Source organism: Equus przewalskii, chromosome 26 (genome assembly GCF_037783145.1).
Source record: "Equus przewalskii isolate Varuska chromosome 26, EquPr2, whole genome shotgun sequence".
Classification (NCBI taxonomy): Eukaryota; Metazoa; Chordata; class Mammalia; order Perissodactyla; family Equidae; genus Equus; species Equus przewalskii.
In genome coordinates, this window is record NC_091856.1 from 10,961,353 (window position 1) to 10,977,049 (window position 15,697).

General features: G+C 41.6%; 1 protein-coding gene across 6 annotated transcripts in view; it reads right to left on the reverse strand.

Annotated features, from left to right (window-relative positions):
• ABCA1 (ATP binding cassette subfamily A member 1) overlaps positions 1 to 15,697 on the reverse strand; it is a 132,032-nt gene that overhangs the window by 8,604 nt on the left and 107,731 nt on the right. For all 6 annotated transcript variants that reach the window (XM_070595990.1, XM_008527139.2, XM_070595992.1 and 3 more), the window contains exons 31-44: positions 14,461 to 14,650; positions 13,314 to 13,408; positions 12,290 to 12,322; positions 11,114 to 11,219; positions 10,179 to 10,253; positions 9,495 to 9,664; positions 8,022 to 8,199; positions 5,978 to 6,093; positions 5,735 to 5,879; positions 4,215 to 4,338; positions 3,002 to 3,131; positions 2,617 to 2,737; positions 1,754 to 1,816; positions 1,013 to 1,119 (exon numbers count right to left, since the gene is read on the reverse strand). In XM_070595990.1, coding sequence (XP_070452091.1) covers positions 1,013 to 1,119; positions 1,754 to 1,816; positions 2,617 to 2,737; positions 3,002 to 3,131; positions 4,215 to 4,338; positions 5,735 to 5,879; positions 5,978 to 6,093; positions 8,022 to 8,199; positions 9,495 to 9,664; positions 10,179 to 10,253; positions 11,114 to 11,219; positions 12,290 to 12,322; positions 13,314 to 13,408; positions 14,461 to 14,650 — 1,653 coding nt within the window. The remainder of the gene's footprint in view (positions 1 to 1,012; positions 1,120 to 1,753; positions 1,817 to 2,616; positions 2,738 to 3,001; positions 3,132 to 4,214; positions 4,339 to 5,734; positions 5,880 to 5,977; positions 6,094 to 8,021; positions 8,200 to 9,494; positions 9,665 to 10,178; positions 10,254 to 11,113; positions 11,220 to 12,289; positions 12,323 to 13,313; positions 13,409 to 14,460; positions 14,651 to 15,697) is intronic.

The window sequence follows — 15,697 nt, forward strand, 5'->3', positions numbered from 1 at the left end:
CACTGCCACTGATAAAACTGGTATGAGACAGAGGAGATCCATGAGTACATCTTTTCAATTTTATTGGCTAGCAGCCTTGTCAACTGGTTTCAAATTGTGAGTCGTCACCCTCTAGTGGGTTGTGAAATAAATTTAGTGGGTCACGACCAGCATTTTTTAATGACATGGTATAGAGTAGAATAAGAAATATCACAGTGCACTACAAGTAGTAAGAGTAGTATTGTTTTATGAAACTTTTATTTAACTTATATGTGTGCATGTTCATGTGTTTTTATATATTTATGGGTTGAGAGGTAAATGTATTTGCGATTATGGGTCACAGTCAGAAAGGTCTGAAAGCCACCGCCTTATACCATTTCTCCATATAAAAAGCCCAGAGAAGCCGTACATACTTATAGAGTGCTCACGGGTAACGCTGGCTAACAGATCTCTAAAGTGGAGCTGTACCCAAAGATCAGACTGCTTAGTGACCTGTGCCTTCTCAGATAATGACTTGATGGTGGGCTCATCAACTGGTACACCCTTCAGAGAGGGCAATTTCACAAGTACATACCCTTTTACCTTGTAGAAACTTTCCCTGAGGAAATAATCAAAGATGAATCCAAGGACATATTTACATAGTGAAAAATAGAAACTAATAAATGTCCAACAGAAGGAACTGACTAAATAAATGAGAGGTACGTGTATATAGGGGAATTTTATGCAGCAATGTGAAATTCTACATCTCAGAATATATAACTCATTGGGAAATATAATATGCTCATTAACAATAAAAACTAATTTAAAAATCTAGATACAGTATGATCTCAATTTTATAATACATTTATATGTGTATATAAAATAGATGTGGGGAAGTGGGATTATGGATGATTTTATTTTTCTTCTTTACACTTTATTTCAACATTTTTATAAACTATATAGTACTGTTATAATCAGAAAAATAACAATATATTTATTCAAATAAAGTAAGAAAAAGTCTTTGTGGCAAAATACAGACAACTTCTTTTCTCACCTATTTTTGTTAAGGAAAGCATCTCCCCTGGTAACAGTGGTATCTCCAGTTAACATCTTGAAAGTTGATGATTTCCCAGCCCCATTAACTCCCAGAAGTCCAAAGCACTGAAAAAGATTGGGTAAGTTGTGTAAGCAAACTACTACAAATCTGAATATAAATGATCCTTATCAAAGCGTCATCTCAGCTTAGTTTTTATATAACATGATCCTAAAACATGGTTCTTAAATATCACAGAAGAGTCAAATATTTTTTTGGTTTTAAGAACTCATGTAGATATTTAAACACATATTTGATGATGAGATCATTTTAAGGGTAAGCATATTTGTAAATATTATCTGAGTCATCAGGTTGAGGCCAAAGTTAACGTGTAAAGCAGTCATGGAAGCCAACTCGTCACATTCACCCTCTAATCTTGCTACAGGGCATAAAAGAACACAAACATGAATGAGAAAGGAGAAAATCTATTTTTTAAAATCTATTTGAATTTCATCGTCATCTTGAACAGATCACAAAATCATGTTCTGGATGTGTATGCTTTTCTTAAATTGCCTGAGATTATCCAAAATCATTCTCTTCTGAGAAATGGGGTCCCCATCCTCTCAATGACTAATTGCTCCACATAGGCATAAATAGAGAAGCCTTTAAAAACCATTTTTACCCTCACAGACATTATTGTTGGATTGGTAGAGACAGTCTGAATTACTAGGGACAAACACAGTGTAGACACACTGCCTTTACCTCGCCAGGAGGAATGCCAACACAAATCCTGTCAACAGCAGGCTTCCTCTTCCTTCTGTACACCTGCAGCAAATGAAAGGCAAAAAGTCATGAGCTGCGGTGACTCACAGCCATCCCAAGCAACGGTGAAAGAGGGAATTATAACCCAAACACAACACAAAATAAGACCCATGGATAAGACGAAGTCGCATATTTGATGTGCTAAGAGCCTTGGTCTATCTCTGTGGCAAGTGGCTTCTGAATGACTCTGAGGCTCAAAATAAAAGTGAGCTTCTTTTTGTTTTTAATCTAATATCAACATTTAAAAAAAATTGTCATTAATATCTACATAATTTTTCAATTAATGTACAAAGATATTGTAGATAGTTTAAAAATTAAATTCTACAGGGTAAAAACTTATAATCAAAACTTTGCAAATATGGTATATATTACCAAAAGGTGAATTACTAGGATTCTGGCATCTAATTCAGATCCTCCTCCTGAGCAATGGTGATATACAATCTCAGCTTTTTGAACTACAAAACTCAAAGCCAACCACTTATTCTCCCTACCTCATACTAATAGATATACAGTAGATATACAATATTAGTATATTTTAATAACAAACACATAAATGTAAATGTGAAAAACAAATATACTTGAGATTGAGAATTCACATTACAAAAGTATTCTCAGTAGGATTTCTTTAATTAAGAAGTCCCCACAGTGCATTTTAAATAAAATAAAATTGACAGAAACTTGGTTTAGATGCACATTTTAGGAAGCATGCTCTTTTTATTAAGCAAGTCAGCAAAATGCTCATTTCCAACATATAAAGCTGAAAAAAACTGAAGACAAGTTATAGCCTGTTCTCATTGCCTCACCTTAGTCAACTCCTTGATTTCCAAGATATCATTCTGTCCTCCACCATCAAGAATTCTCTGTCTTTCTCGCCTGACATCTTCATCCTCATCATTCAAAGGAGGAAGCTTTGCATTTACAGGTCTTAGGAGAAAAAATTTAAGAAAAATCAACCTTTCAAGCTGTTTTTCAAGACAAAGATCCACTTTCTAAAGCAGTCCTATAAAATCTACTCTCCAGTTTCCCTGATCGGCAGTGTTGGGGGCTAGGGGATGCCTACATTAGGACAATCAGTTTAATCGCCTGCTTTGAGTTCAATTCAATCCAACCACTGCTGAGGAGCGTGTCCCTGTGTTCCTCTTCTGTGACCCTCAACCAGGCACTCCATGAATTCTGAGGGAAACTCACCTGGGCCTGATGAAGAATCTGTACTGGATCAGAACAGTGATGAGGAAGAACACTACCCCTTCCACAGCCATGGCGAAGAGGTTTCGTCCCACCAAGTCCCAAGACAGTGGCGAGACAAAGCGATTCTCCCCTGGCAGACACAATGCAGAGACCCAGTCAGAATGGAGACACCTAAGACCCCAAATTCAGGCTCAAATGCACCTGTGTTCCTAGAAAGACCAATGGTTATCACCCATGACAAGGAGGAAAAAATAACGGAGTAACCACTTTCCAAATCTGATTTAGGGTAGAGTTTTGGAGAAATATACTGGGACCCAGTGTCAATCAGAACTTCAGAGCCAACGTATATTAGCTCTGTAACTTCATCTAAAATATATAATGTTTCCTTTTTAATGAGACATGCCAAAAACCCTTTTTAAAAAAGCAAACAATCCAGGGTAGTTCTTAGGTTATTTAGCAAATTATAAGTTTCGCTTAAGAAAGATTAGAAAAAGTACTTTTAAAAAGATGCCCCTTTCAGTAGCATATCATGTAACCTAGTGATTCAATTAAATCACCTGGTTTTATGTAAATATTCCCTAAATTCCTTATACATCTCCTTTGTACCTCCAAGTTGGAAAAACTTGGAAAAGTTCAAAAAAGTCCCTCTTCTATGTCTATTAAATAACATGGCCCATCTAACTACATGAGCCAGTGGATAAAGAATCATAACGTGGCCACAGGAGAAATATTTTTAAAGACTTTGAAGGTAGAAAGAGCTGTAATAAATTACCTTTTTATAGACTATGTAAAAGGTAATATATGGCCATATCTGCAGGCCCGTGATTTTCCTAAGAGTCAGAGCCAAAGTGTGCATCTTTCTTCTGATTCTCTGGCCTGTATCTAATTCTCAAAGCTGTGGTTTGACTTTCCCAGTGACTCTGACAAACCCAACCAGTGGCATTAGGCACTGGGTCCACACTAAATACTAAAGCCAGTATTTTCCCTAGCTCCAAAACTGCCCTCTCACTTTTCTCAGTGCTATCAGAGGCACAGACAAACGGTTGTGTCACAAGGCCCAAGCCAAAACCAGCCACGTTGTGATGAGCCTTATCAGTGGTGAGAAGTCCTGTGCCCTGGTACCAGCCTCTTTCCAAAACAAAGACCAGAGCACCAAGGTCCCTGCAAACTGCTATGTCTGTCGAAGCATCCTCCAGTCACTGCTGTCACTCACCAAACCTTTCCAAGGCATCAGCCATGGCCTGGTTTTTCACCATGTCAATGAGCCCACGTCCCAGGCAAAAATGTGGGAAGATCAAGAACACGGACTTCAGGATATCATTGATGTTATTCAGCTTCTGAAACAATAAGACAGAGAGAGTGAGAGACTGAATGTCATTTGTAGTTTAGGCTAAAATTTTATCAAAGTCTGAAATATGGGATAGAAAAAAAATTGGATTCCCTGGGGTCAAAGTGAACCTTTGCATTCAGATAGCAGCAGCCATAGCTGATGATATATAATGTCATAAAATTTTGGTCTTTAGAATATCTGGAATAATGCTATCAATATGGAGAAATATGAGCAAAGTTTAGAAACATGGTTATGTTTAATCAGAAGCAAATCCATAACAAAATATTTGCTTAGCATTTTAAAAGAAAATTGCTCATTTCTGGATCAATATTTCAGTTTCAGGATTTTGTGGGAATTTTAAAAATTCTTCTCAAATACATCAAGCCAGCAGTGGCCAAATATCTGATAACTGAGTAAGTTGCTATGTGCTGGACGCACTGTGCTAGGGCACAGGAGAGGCAAAGGTTAATAAGAAACAGTCTCTACTGAGGAAGTTACTACATAATTGGCTATGTGTTGTACTGGAGGCATGAACTGCAGGCTCTGGGAGCATAGGGAAGAGAGAGCACCTCCCATAAGGCAGGTAAGAAAAGCTTCACATTTGAGCTCAGTCTTGAAGGGTAAGTGAGACATCTCGAGACTCTGATAGAGGAAGGGCATTTAAAGCCAGGCCTACAGGAGTGTGGCGAGTTTAAGGGACAACTCAGCTGAAGGAGCAACTTACAGTGCCTTGGGAAAGGGTGTGGTGGGAACTGGCCAGAAAGGGTTGTACACCTCTGAAAGGCCGTGTGTGCTAAGTTAAGGCCTCTGGACAAAGGTAATGACAGGAGGAATGGACAGGGAACCTTGTTGAAGAGATCTTGTTAAAGAGTCATTCAGTGTGACATGAATGGCAAGAGAAATAGTAGGTTCTGAGGAGAAAGGTGATTAGGACATGTCGAGTCTGGGGTGTCTGTCAATTCAATGGAGCCATCCACTAAGCAAGTAAGACTGAGACTAGAGTTCACGGGAACAATCAGGGCTAAAGGCATAGAGCTGAGAGATGACAGCACGTGACACTGAGAGGCGGCCGTAAAGCCTTGGGAATGAAGAGCATCCCCAGAGACAGTATCTAAAGTGGAAAGCAGAGATGGCAGAGGACAGAATACTGAAAAAAGCAACATTTAAACAGAAAGGAGTACAAAAGAACATGTCAAAGGAAACTGAAAGGTTTGATCAGAGAAATACAAGGAAAAGGAGAAGAGAGATGCTGTGCAAACAGAGAGAAGAGAGAATCTGAAAAAGGACAGAGTGGTTGGTGGTGTTAACACCACAGACTAGTAGAATAAAACCATAATTAAACACTGTCCTCTGGCACCCAGAGAGCTCATCCCAGCAGGAGGCGCTCTCTCTGCAGAACTCACATTGTTGGTGAAGAGCTCCAGCACAAAAGTGGCCACACTGCCATTGATCCCGATGAAGAGGTTCACGCTAGTGAGGACCACGTAGGCTGTGCTGGGGATCTTGAACACGAAGGAGGCGGGGTACATGAGAGGTGTGATGGACCACCTGGTGAGGCACAAAGACAAATGTCCACTGGGTGTCCCCTGCCTTCCCTCTGCCATTGGGCACCATATGCCTTAGCCACTGATATCCATGTAGCTTACCCATACAGCAAAAGCAGAAGGGCTAGCACAGGCAGGTTGGTGGAGGACACATAGGACTTCTGCTGGAAGCAGATGAAGATGATAATGACCAGCGTGGCAGGGACCACATAGTTGCACTGAAAGTGAAACAAGGGAATAAAGTTCACCCCTACGTCAAAGACACAACCCAGCACAAGCCTTCACCACCATCGGACAAGAAAGGGCAGAAAAACATATTGGAGAATAACTTCCAATTAATGAAGCCACATAAACTATTAATCAAAACACTGGACAATACATTTTGACAAGCATTTTACCCTTGGCCGATTTTATAAACTACATGCCCTTTCTGTCTTTCCAACAGCTAAGGCAAGGTGTCACGCTCAGTAAACTTACTGAACGATGGATTCCCAGTCACAGTAATTTCAATTTCACAGGCAGCAAATAAGCTTCCATTATTCTTCCTGAAGATGATCATGTCTGTTTCATCATTACTGCTATAATTATAGTCTGCCCAAGTTCAATCTCACATGTAATCTATTTATGAGGTAAGCACTTACAACATGAATGTCAGATTGTTTCATCACACTGAAAATCATTTTAAAGTCTATCCTGACAGTGTATCAAGCATTAAAATGCAGAAATTAAGACTTGACCACAGGATAATTATGAGAATTCACAGCTGGCAGAGCAAAGCACAGGCAGTGAGGTGACTGGATTTGTAGGCTGTTAGAAGAATTTGCAGCTTCAGTCTGCATGGCTCTGCCTCAGACATGCTTATAGCAAACCTCAGAGGCTCTAAAGCAGGGAGGGACATATAATACACAGGAAGATACATGATGGTCCTGAGTTCAAGGACTTGATCTTTCATCTCTGAATCTCCCCAAGCCTGGTACAGTCAGACACATAGTGAGCACTCAGTGTGTGTTTACTGAATGAAGTAATTATTGGATCAAGATAAAAACAAAAACAAATGGATATTAAACAACATGCAGTTTAACAGGGATAAATATAAAGTTTGGGTTCAAAAAAGTCCATTGCATTAGTATATAATAAAAGAGACCCCATCAACAATCATTCCTGTGAAATGGAAATTTCAGTTCACTACCAAGTTGCCAACAAGAGAGTGCTACTTCCAAAACACAATACCCTTGGGCTGAGTAATAGAAGTATGGGATTAAGGTTAACTCTCTCTAGACTCGTAACCATTCAGATCACAGCCTGAACACAAGGTTAATTCTGGGCTTTGCTTTTCAAAAGGGACATTAGCAATATGGAGCGTGGCCATAGAGAGGTGATCAGATCAGAAGAGTGACAGGTCTGAGAGGCTTCCTATAATCAGCACAGACATCATCACCATCATCATCACTCACATTTGTACAGTGCTTTAGAGATTACAGAGTGTGTTATGTATCATCTTATCTAGGAAAGATTTAGGTTAAAGGAAAGTTGTCTTCAAATATCTGAGGGGCTGTCCAGTGGGAGAAGAATTAAATTTGCTCCACGTGGCTTACAATTAATGGAATTCACAGGGAGATATATTTCAACACTACTTTACAAAAATTAGAACTTAAGAACTCTTTGAAGTCCTCCAAATTGGTCTGAAGAGAAACAATATATGATAGCTGGCATAAAAACATGTTTGCAATGGATGGATAAGCATTTGGCAAAATGTAGAGAGTTTTCAAATGACAGATGGATTTCCTAGTAAGACAAAAGAATACTCTGACTCTGGAGATTAAAAATCTATCGGACAAGTTAGAGGCACTGGAGTTTTGACTCAGAGTCTTCCACTCAATGTTTCTTTGAAAGTTTTCACTTAGGAAATTAGGTGTTGGTGGTACTAATTGCAGTCAGTGTGGAGAGATTTCTTCTCTGGTGTGAGATCAGCTCTACACTTAACACCGTGTTTGGTGACATGAATGTGTACAACCATCTCTGCCTTTTCATTTTTCATTTGTCTTTAGACTAGCTAGAACACTTCCTGGTGATAACCAGGAGCTCTCTCATCCAATCTCCAGCCCTGACAGAGATTTATGAAGCAGCAGCAGACCGGTGTTCTTACCATGTCCCAGACAAAATTGGAGAGCCAGTAGATGACGGGCTTCACTCCGCTGATGAGCTGCAGGTGCTTCGCTTTGCTGACCCGCTCTTGGATCAGGAACACAACAAAGCTGGCCGGGACGAAGGACATTGCAAAGATGACACAGATGGACACGAGGACATCCACTGATGTGGTCATCCTGAAAAAGAAAGGCAGTGAGGATATGAGTGGCCACTGATGCAGTTGAGGACTCAATCAGGAGGACGGGCACACACACACACACACACACACACACGAAGCACAGCCCGGGGAAAAAAATAGGCTCACCAAATAGATTTTATTCAGGGTTAAAGATAATTATTTTCAAGTCAGAAAAAAAAAAAAAACCTGACAATTTAAATGCAAAACTGATTCCACTGAGGTCAAAAAGAGTCCACCGCCATAAAGAAACTATTACAGGAAGTCTAAGAGTGGCCTAATGGCATCACTTTGTTCCGCTCTTCTTGACCTTCCAAGAGCAGTAAGTTGTAAATTTTCATACATAAAAAACTAGTGTAGCTTGAAAACTAAATAAAGCAGAAATATTAGTGTGAAACTCTTCAAACAATTTCTGGCTGTAAATAAGTTTGAAAACAACAGCGTGTGGCATATCAATCTAACACACACAAAAATTCTATCAGATTCTTATTATAAGAAAAATGGTCTTATAAGTCCATTAAACAGGTTTAATATAAACTATTTATATATATAAATTTTATATGAGCTTGGTATAAAGATCCCAGTGACATATATTGATATTCTGTATGAGTTAAGCAGAAATAACAACTGTGCCATGCTCCATATCAGAAAAAGGATCTAACGTGTGTTGAATATCAACCATGTGCCAAGTGCTGGACTTAGCAATTTACATGAATTGCCTCATTTAACAGCATATATCCGGAAAGTTTAGAAATCAGATTCAAACCCAGATCTCTATGATTCCAAAGGCTATCCACTCTAAATGAGGTCATATTGGCTTTAACTTCACTCTCTCTCTCTCTCTCTCTCTCACACACACACACACACACACGCGCGCGCATACTCTCTCTCTCTTCAGGAATTAAAAGCACAAGCTGATAAAGGCATGTTTCACCAAGTTTAAAAACAGTGGTTTCAAAACAAATGAAACAGATTTTTTATTAAACATCGTGTGAATGGTGAGTTAAAATATTTTAGGACTTTATTAACAATGTTAACTTACTTTATATGAATTCACTAAATGTGATGGTTTTTACATATCAGAGTCATTTATCTTCTGCAGTTTAACTCCTGTCAGCCACTTCATAACCTGATCATTTTTTGTCTCGAGCCTGGACCAACCCAGACATCCCACAATGTAACTCTTTCCCCAACGGTTACTCTACAACCAGCTTCATACTTCCTTCCCTGCTCCATGATTCCACCAAACACCCTCTCCTCTCCCCACCTGATCCATCCAGATCCAGCTACACTTACAGAGCCACCTCCGAGAGCTGCTGCTTGGTGAGGTTCAGGGGGTGATTGAAAGCGGTAATCCCATACCGGCTGGGGTTCTCTCCCTTCTGCAGGTTGGCCCGGAGAATGGCATTGTTGATGACATTCAAGAAAGAGCTGATGGCATGCCAGCCCTTGTTATTGAACCACACCTGAAATAAAACATGCCAGGTACAAGGTGATGCTCCCAAACCCAGCTTCCAGAGGTAAGTGCACACAAAAACACACACACGTAAACTTCAGAAATTCCAGTCACACACCAGGACAAAACATTATGGTCAGAGAACACGGCAAAGTAACAACAGCAGCCAGGGTACTGAGCACAGACCATGTGGCCAGGCACTGTGCTGACTACCTCGTATCTTTAACTCATTTAATCCTTACTGAAGCTTTGAGAGAGCCATGATCACTGTCTCTATTTTATAGATTAGGAAACTGAGTCTTAGATGGGTTAAGTAACTTGGTCAAGGCCACATGGTCCACCTGGTGGGTCTGGCAGCAAAGCAAATTCTTTTAATCATTATAATGTACAGCCTCGCCAGTAAAATTACTAGTCTGTTCTTCTCTGTCATAAATACCCCTATGAAAGTTATCACAAGCTGAAAGTACTTCAGGGAACATAAGGATTATTGTTCATCAAGAAGCTACTGGAACAGGGGGCTTTACCTTGACATTATTTTTCGTGTCTAGTCCTGTCATGAACCTTCCCAAGCTGCTGAGAAATCGATCTGCAGAACTGTCCTGTGAACAACAGAAACTGGCCTTAGGTGGGATGGTTCACAAGGCAAGGACAACAGGAGGTCTGGAGTCTGGACAACAGGATAACCTTGTAGAGGGCAATACCACCACTGCCTCGTTCACTAAGGCGAAATTTGAAGCCACTGAATAACCGGCTCACTGAGAAACAAGGAACAAGAAATCTAAAGCACTGATGTTGCCATGAGCCACAAGTCTTGGAGGAATCATGGGAAAACCCTGTGACTCAAAGTCCTAAGACACAGAGGTCTGGCTATAACTGGGTGATGAGGATTCTTCACAGTGTTCCCCTGGCATCATGCTAAGACCCAAAACTACGCTCAACGTGTGGATGTGTCAGACTCGTGGGGTCTGTGCCTCAAGAGCAGAGACACAGAGCCTAGGACTATCACTGCTGTCCATGATCCTAGAGTCCACATCATCTGACCTCAATTATCACTGCAAAATGGGAAACTTGAGATACAGAGAAATGAAGTGAGGGCTTCTCAGGTCCTAAAGCCAGCTGCCAGCTTAAGGAAAATGATCCATTTCCCATTTAACCAGTAATTGTTTTAGAAAAGTATGCTTATGCCCAGTTTATTTACCTACTGGCTAAATTTATAAACTTAAGTTATTCTGAGAGATTTTAAACCTCTGAATTTGTTTTCGATCTACACTTTCAGATATTAAATATACACTGAGTAGTTCAGTCTTGACTGGCACAAGATTACTAAGTGCCAGTGATGGCTTTGTATTCAAAATTCTTAACAATAAGCTGCTGGGTGATCTGATTTACCGGCCAACTACTCTCATGTACCAGTGACTCTCAGCCCATTTTCTGACAGGTCTTGGGATGGATACTGTACCTTGGCCAGCTTCAAGTGTTTCTTTATTTGCTTTATGGCGTCATTAACTTCTTGACTTGGAGGAAGTGATTGAGAATTACTGGCGCCCAGGGAAAACCCGCCATACCTAAAACAACAGCTTAATATTAAAACACAGACACTGTGGTGCACAATATCCTTCAGCAGCAGACAGCACTTAAGTGTGTACATGCTTCATATAGATGAATTGCTTATTCAAAGTAGGACCAAAGTTAGACTCAGAGAAAGTTACACCTTGGCCTCCTCTAAGGGATTCTGGCAATCTCTTAACTCTATGATTCCTGCTTGGGGGCTCATAGAAACTAAACGGGAAAGGGGAGGGGCCTGCGCCTGATTATAGACAGACCAAGATATCTGAGACGTTGAGGAAAGAATGGTCGTTCATCTCACAGCTGTTCCTCCAACCTTGTGGGCTCAGCCCTGAACTTGGGACTCTAGGCAAGCAGATGTGGAGTCAGGACGAGCAGTGAGGGACACTGACCAGAGAGGCTAAGGAGGGCTTACAAAACAGGCTAGGCTCTTTCCTGGCATGAGTGCCACCATAGGGGGCCCAGTTTGCTCTACTCAGAGTTCTGTGGGTCCTGGCCCTTGGAGAAAAGGCCAAGAGGAAAAGTGGGAAGCAGTGACAGGGCTAAGTTCTGAGGCAGCCATGTAAGGTATCTCATTTTCCAAGAGGTATGAATGGACTTCAAGTATTCTTCCTCTCTTCTTCCCCAGTCCCATCTGTTCCTTCAAAACCCAGAAGGATAAATGGATTTAAATACAGTGAAAACAGATGGTTTTGATGCCTCTTATTTCATCTAAGACCTTCTTAGTCTGATTCCAAAGGCCTGAAAAATTGTCCTCAAGTCCCTAAGACCCCTGGGGATCTGATTTAGGGGCAAAGTGTAACTAGCACAGGCATTCCCCACACAACACTGTGCTTCCTATTAAATCCCCAGAGACCCACAAGCAACTTCTGAATCTCCTCAAGGAAATCAGCATGCCAAGCTTTCAAAGGCCTCTGAAGTGGCAGGTGGGAACCAAGCAGAAATACCACGGGCAAAACAACCCCCAGACCAACAACCTCCCGGGATACGTGACACCTGCATCAAAAGCATCCTCTTGAACTGCAGGAGTCAAAGAAACTAAAGAAAGTGCAGGAAGAGGTCCACTTACCTAAACTCATTCACCCAGATCTTGTTCTTTAAGCTGAAGAAGCCAAAGACAAAGAAACCAAAAATCAGTTCAAAGAAACAGTGATCCCATTCCTGATGACACAAAAGGATGAGCTATCTACCTGAGGATACAACAAAGGGGCAGAAATGATCCAGTGATCAGGGTGGTGACGTAGGGTTGTGCCCATAGAAAGGAGCCCTAATCAGCATGTCCTGTCTTCTCTCCATCTTACAACCTTATTATTTATATGAAAATCATGCCTTGCATTAAACCTATTCAAAAACCACCTTATAGACAAAGAAGGGACCAAACTAGAAGCTTTTTAAATTCAAAGTAATACTTCAATTATGGATGACATATGGAGAGGTTATGTCTCTTTCTTGGAAACTCACAGTAACTGGCATTCAAGCATACCCGTGTCATTTAAAGTCACTGAGAACTCCTAACCAAGAGGCCCAACTAACCAAGATGATGAGAAGGAAACCACAACAGATATTTCCTAAGCATCAGCTAAGGACTCAGCACTGTGCTGCGATGCCCCAGGAAGCTACATGACTCTTTCAAGGCTCCACAGCCAAGGCAGGCTCCTGAGTCAGCCCAGGGCTCCCTTTATACGCCACATATTATCATGCATTACATCCATGAGAGGTACTGTACATGTATCAGTTCATTTAATTCTCACAACAAACTAGTAAGAGCAACATTATCATCACATTTTATACAACCCAGGCTTTAAAACGGTAACTTGCTGTCCCTGGTCAAACAGCTAGTAAGGGGCAGAATTCGAATTTGAATCCAGATTTACTTTCATTCTGGAACCAGGCAGCCTCAATCTTGAGGCTGACAACTGAGTGTTCATGATACCTTTCATCATCTTTTCTAGTTTGAAAGACTATCCTAACTTCCAAAAGAGAAAATCAGGCCAAAATTTGATGTTTCTCCCACTGCTCAGTCTACGATTTTTAGGTCTTTAATTCCTTGATCAGTAATGACAAAGCAAGGGCCAAGTTTAGTAAATAATGACCTTTTGGCTATGATCTGCACATAGGTCTTCACCAGATAATCCGAAATGTTTCTTCCCGTCAGGTTCTGAAGGATGTCCGCAGTGTTCTGTTTTCTCTGTTATCACAGAAAAACCAAGCACATGTGTCTTTATGGACCAGAATTAGGGTGGAAAACAAAATAAAGACAACAGTGACATATGTCCCTCAAACATGGACCACAGTGTGACCAGACCCTGCTCAAAGAGCCCAGGCACCACCATCAGCCAACCACCAAGACCTGGTCCATTCTGCCCTCAGCACTGGCCACTCACTTATGCCAAGCCAAGGTCTTCCCCAGGAAACTATTCTGAACTACTAAACAATAGACAGTAAAATATGATGCTTTATAGTCACAAAATGTTTTTAGGGAGCAGCATCATTGGCTATGCCTAGTGAATTCTTTTGTTCCTTTTGTTCATTGGAGTTACGCTGATTATATACTGACATACAACAGATTGGCTATCATTTGAAAGAGAAGTAACCAAGACCTCTTCAAGTTCTCACACCCGTTTAAAGTTGCTTGTCCTCACCCTGCAACCTGGATGCTGATAAAGCAGCAGAGAGATATCAGAAGCAGGCCTCTTCCTGAAATCCATCTCAGAAAAAATGGCTCAGCACTACTTCCCACACTCAGAGTCTCAGAGGATGTCAGAGTTGAGGAGACCCGCAGAAGTTTTATGGGCCAGCCTCCTTAATTTGAAGATGAGAAAAGAGGCACAGGGACTCAGAGTGGCCTATACAAGGTCACCAGCTCATCTGTGGCAGAACCAGGGATGAAGCTGGACCTGTCACAGCCTATCCTGTGATACCACCACTGTGGGAGAGGCCACAGTGTCTCTTCCACAGCCCATTGATCCAGAGTGTTGTGTTCTGCCTTAAACGCAAACAAATCAGTAACTAGGTTGACTTTTCAAAATAGAGAAACAGGCTAAGCTCCCTCAGATATGGGAAGAATGTGGTCCAGGCCCCCTCCCCTCAAACTCACACGCTTTTCCCTATGACAAGAATTAACATCAAGCCTGAAAGAGACCCACCTGAATGATACGTCATCCACTCCTTCTTGCCAAACAGAAGCTCCCAGCCCACCCTGCACCCCCACCTGCTCAGTCACACAGGAAAGAGACTCACTTGTGGAGGAGGCAGTCCCCCAGCCCCCAGGGGACACACGGGCAGCATCTTCTTGATTTTGTCACTGCTACACTGGCAGGCAGGTGAGGGGTTCTCCATCGTCCAGTTCCCATTTTGGAAGAGGTCCATGATGGTGTGAGGAACTTGGGCTGTGGTCCACTCCTCCTCCCCTACTGAGCAGGGCATGCCTCTGCAAAGGGGGGACATTAAGGGTAGCATCACCCGAGAGGGCCTTTCCTATTGCCTCAGGAGCACAGGACCAATCAATGACAACTGCAAGCAGGCATCTACCCCATCACCATTTGATTGCTGGATCTCCTCATAGCCTTGTAAGCTGCAAACTCATTTTACAGATAAGGATGAAGGAATGCAAAGAGGCCCTAAATGCTCATTTGCTGAACTGAAGTCAACCCAATCCACCAGCATGTGGTCAATGCCCATGTGTTCAGGCAACAAATATTCATTGAGCACGTACTATGTGCCGGACACTGTGCTGCATATTTGAGAGTTTGGGGTGAACAAGACAAAGTCCCTGCCTTCGTGGAGTTTGTGTTTCCAAGGAAGAGTTAGACATCAATTCAATAATGTAATCTCAGATGGCCAAAAATTAAGCAAAATAAAGAGGGGGTAACTGGTGAGAAAGGACCACCTCAAGAGGTGATATTTCTGCCAAAACATAAACGATGAGAGAGGAGAAGCCAGGTCGAGATTTGGGGGAAAAGAACATTACAAGCAGAAGCAAGAGCAAGTGCAGGTACAAAGGCCCTGAGTTTTCTTTTCTTGAGTAATCAGAGGGAGGCAGTGTGGCTGGAATGTGATGAGCTGTGAGGAAGATCAAGGGGAGACAAGGAGAAGGAGACAGGAGCCAGATAACACAGGCCTGGGGAGGAGTCTGGATTTTACGTTCAATGTGCTGAAAATCTGGTGGAGAATGGTGAGATTCACTTTATGTTTCAAAACAAGTAGAGAATTGGGGGGTGTGAGTGAGGGTGAGAGTGCTTGGGACATGAAGAGCTAGGTTGTTTACAAGCTCCCCAGGTGACAAAAGACAAAGCCCTTATGCCTGACTTGAGCTCTGGATTACCGTGAGGCCATCAACAACAATTGGCCCTCTCGGGGCTTATTTTCTCCACTAGTAAAATAAAAGTATAAAATGACTTGTTTCAACAAGTCATGTTTCAATATTTCTAGTGTTCCTTCCAGTTCCAAAATTCTACAATTTAAAGCAGAGCCACAG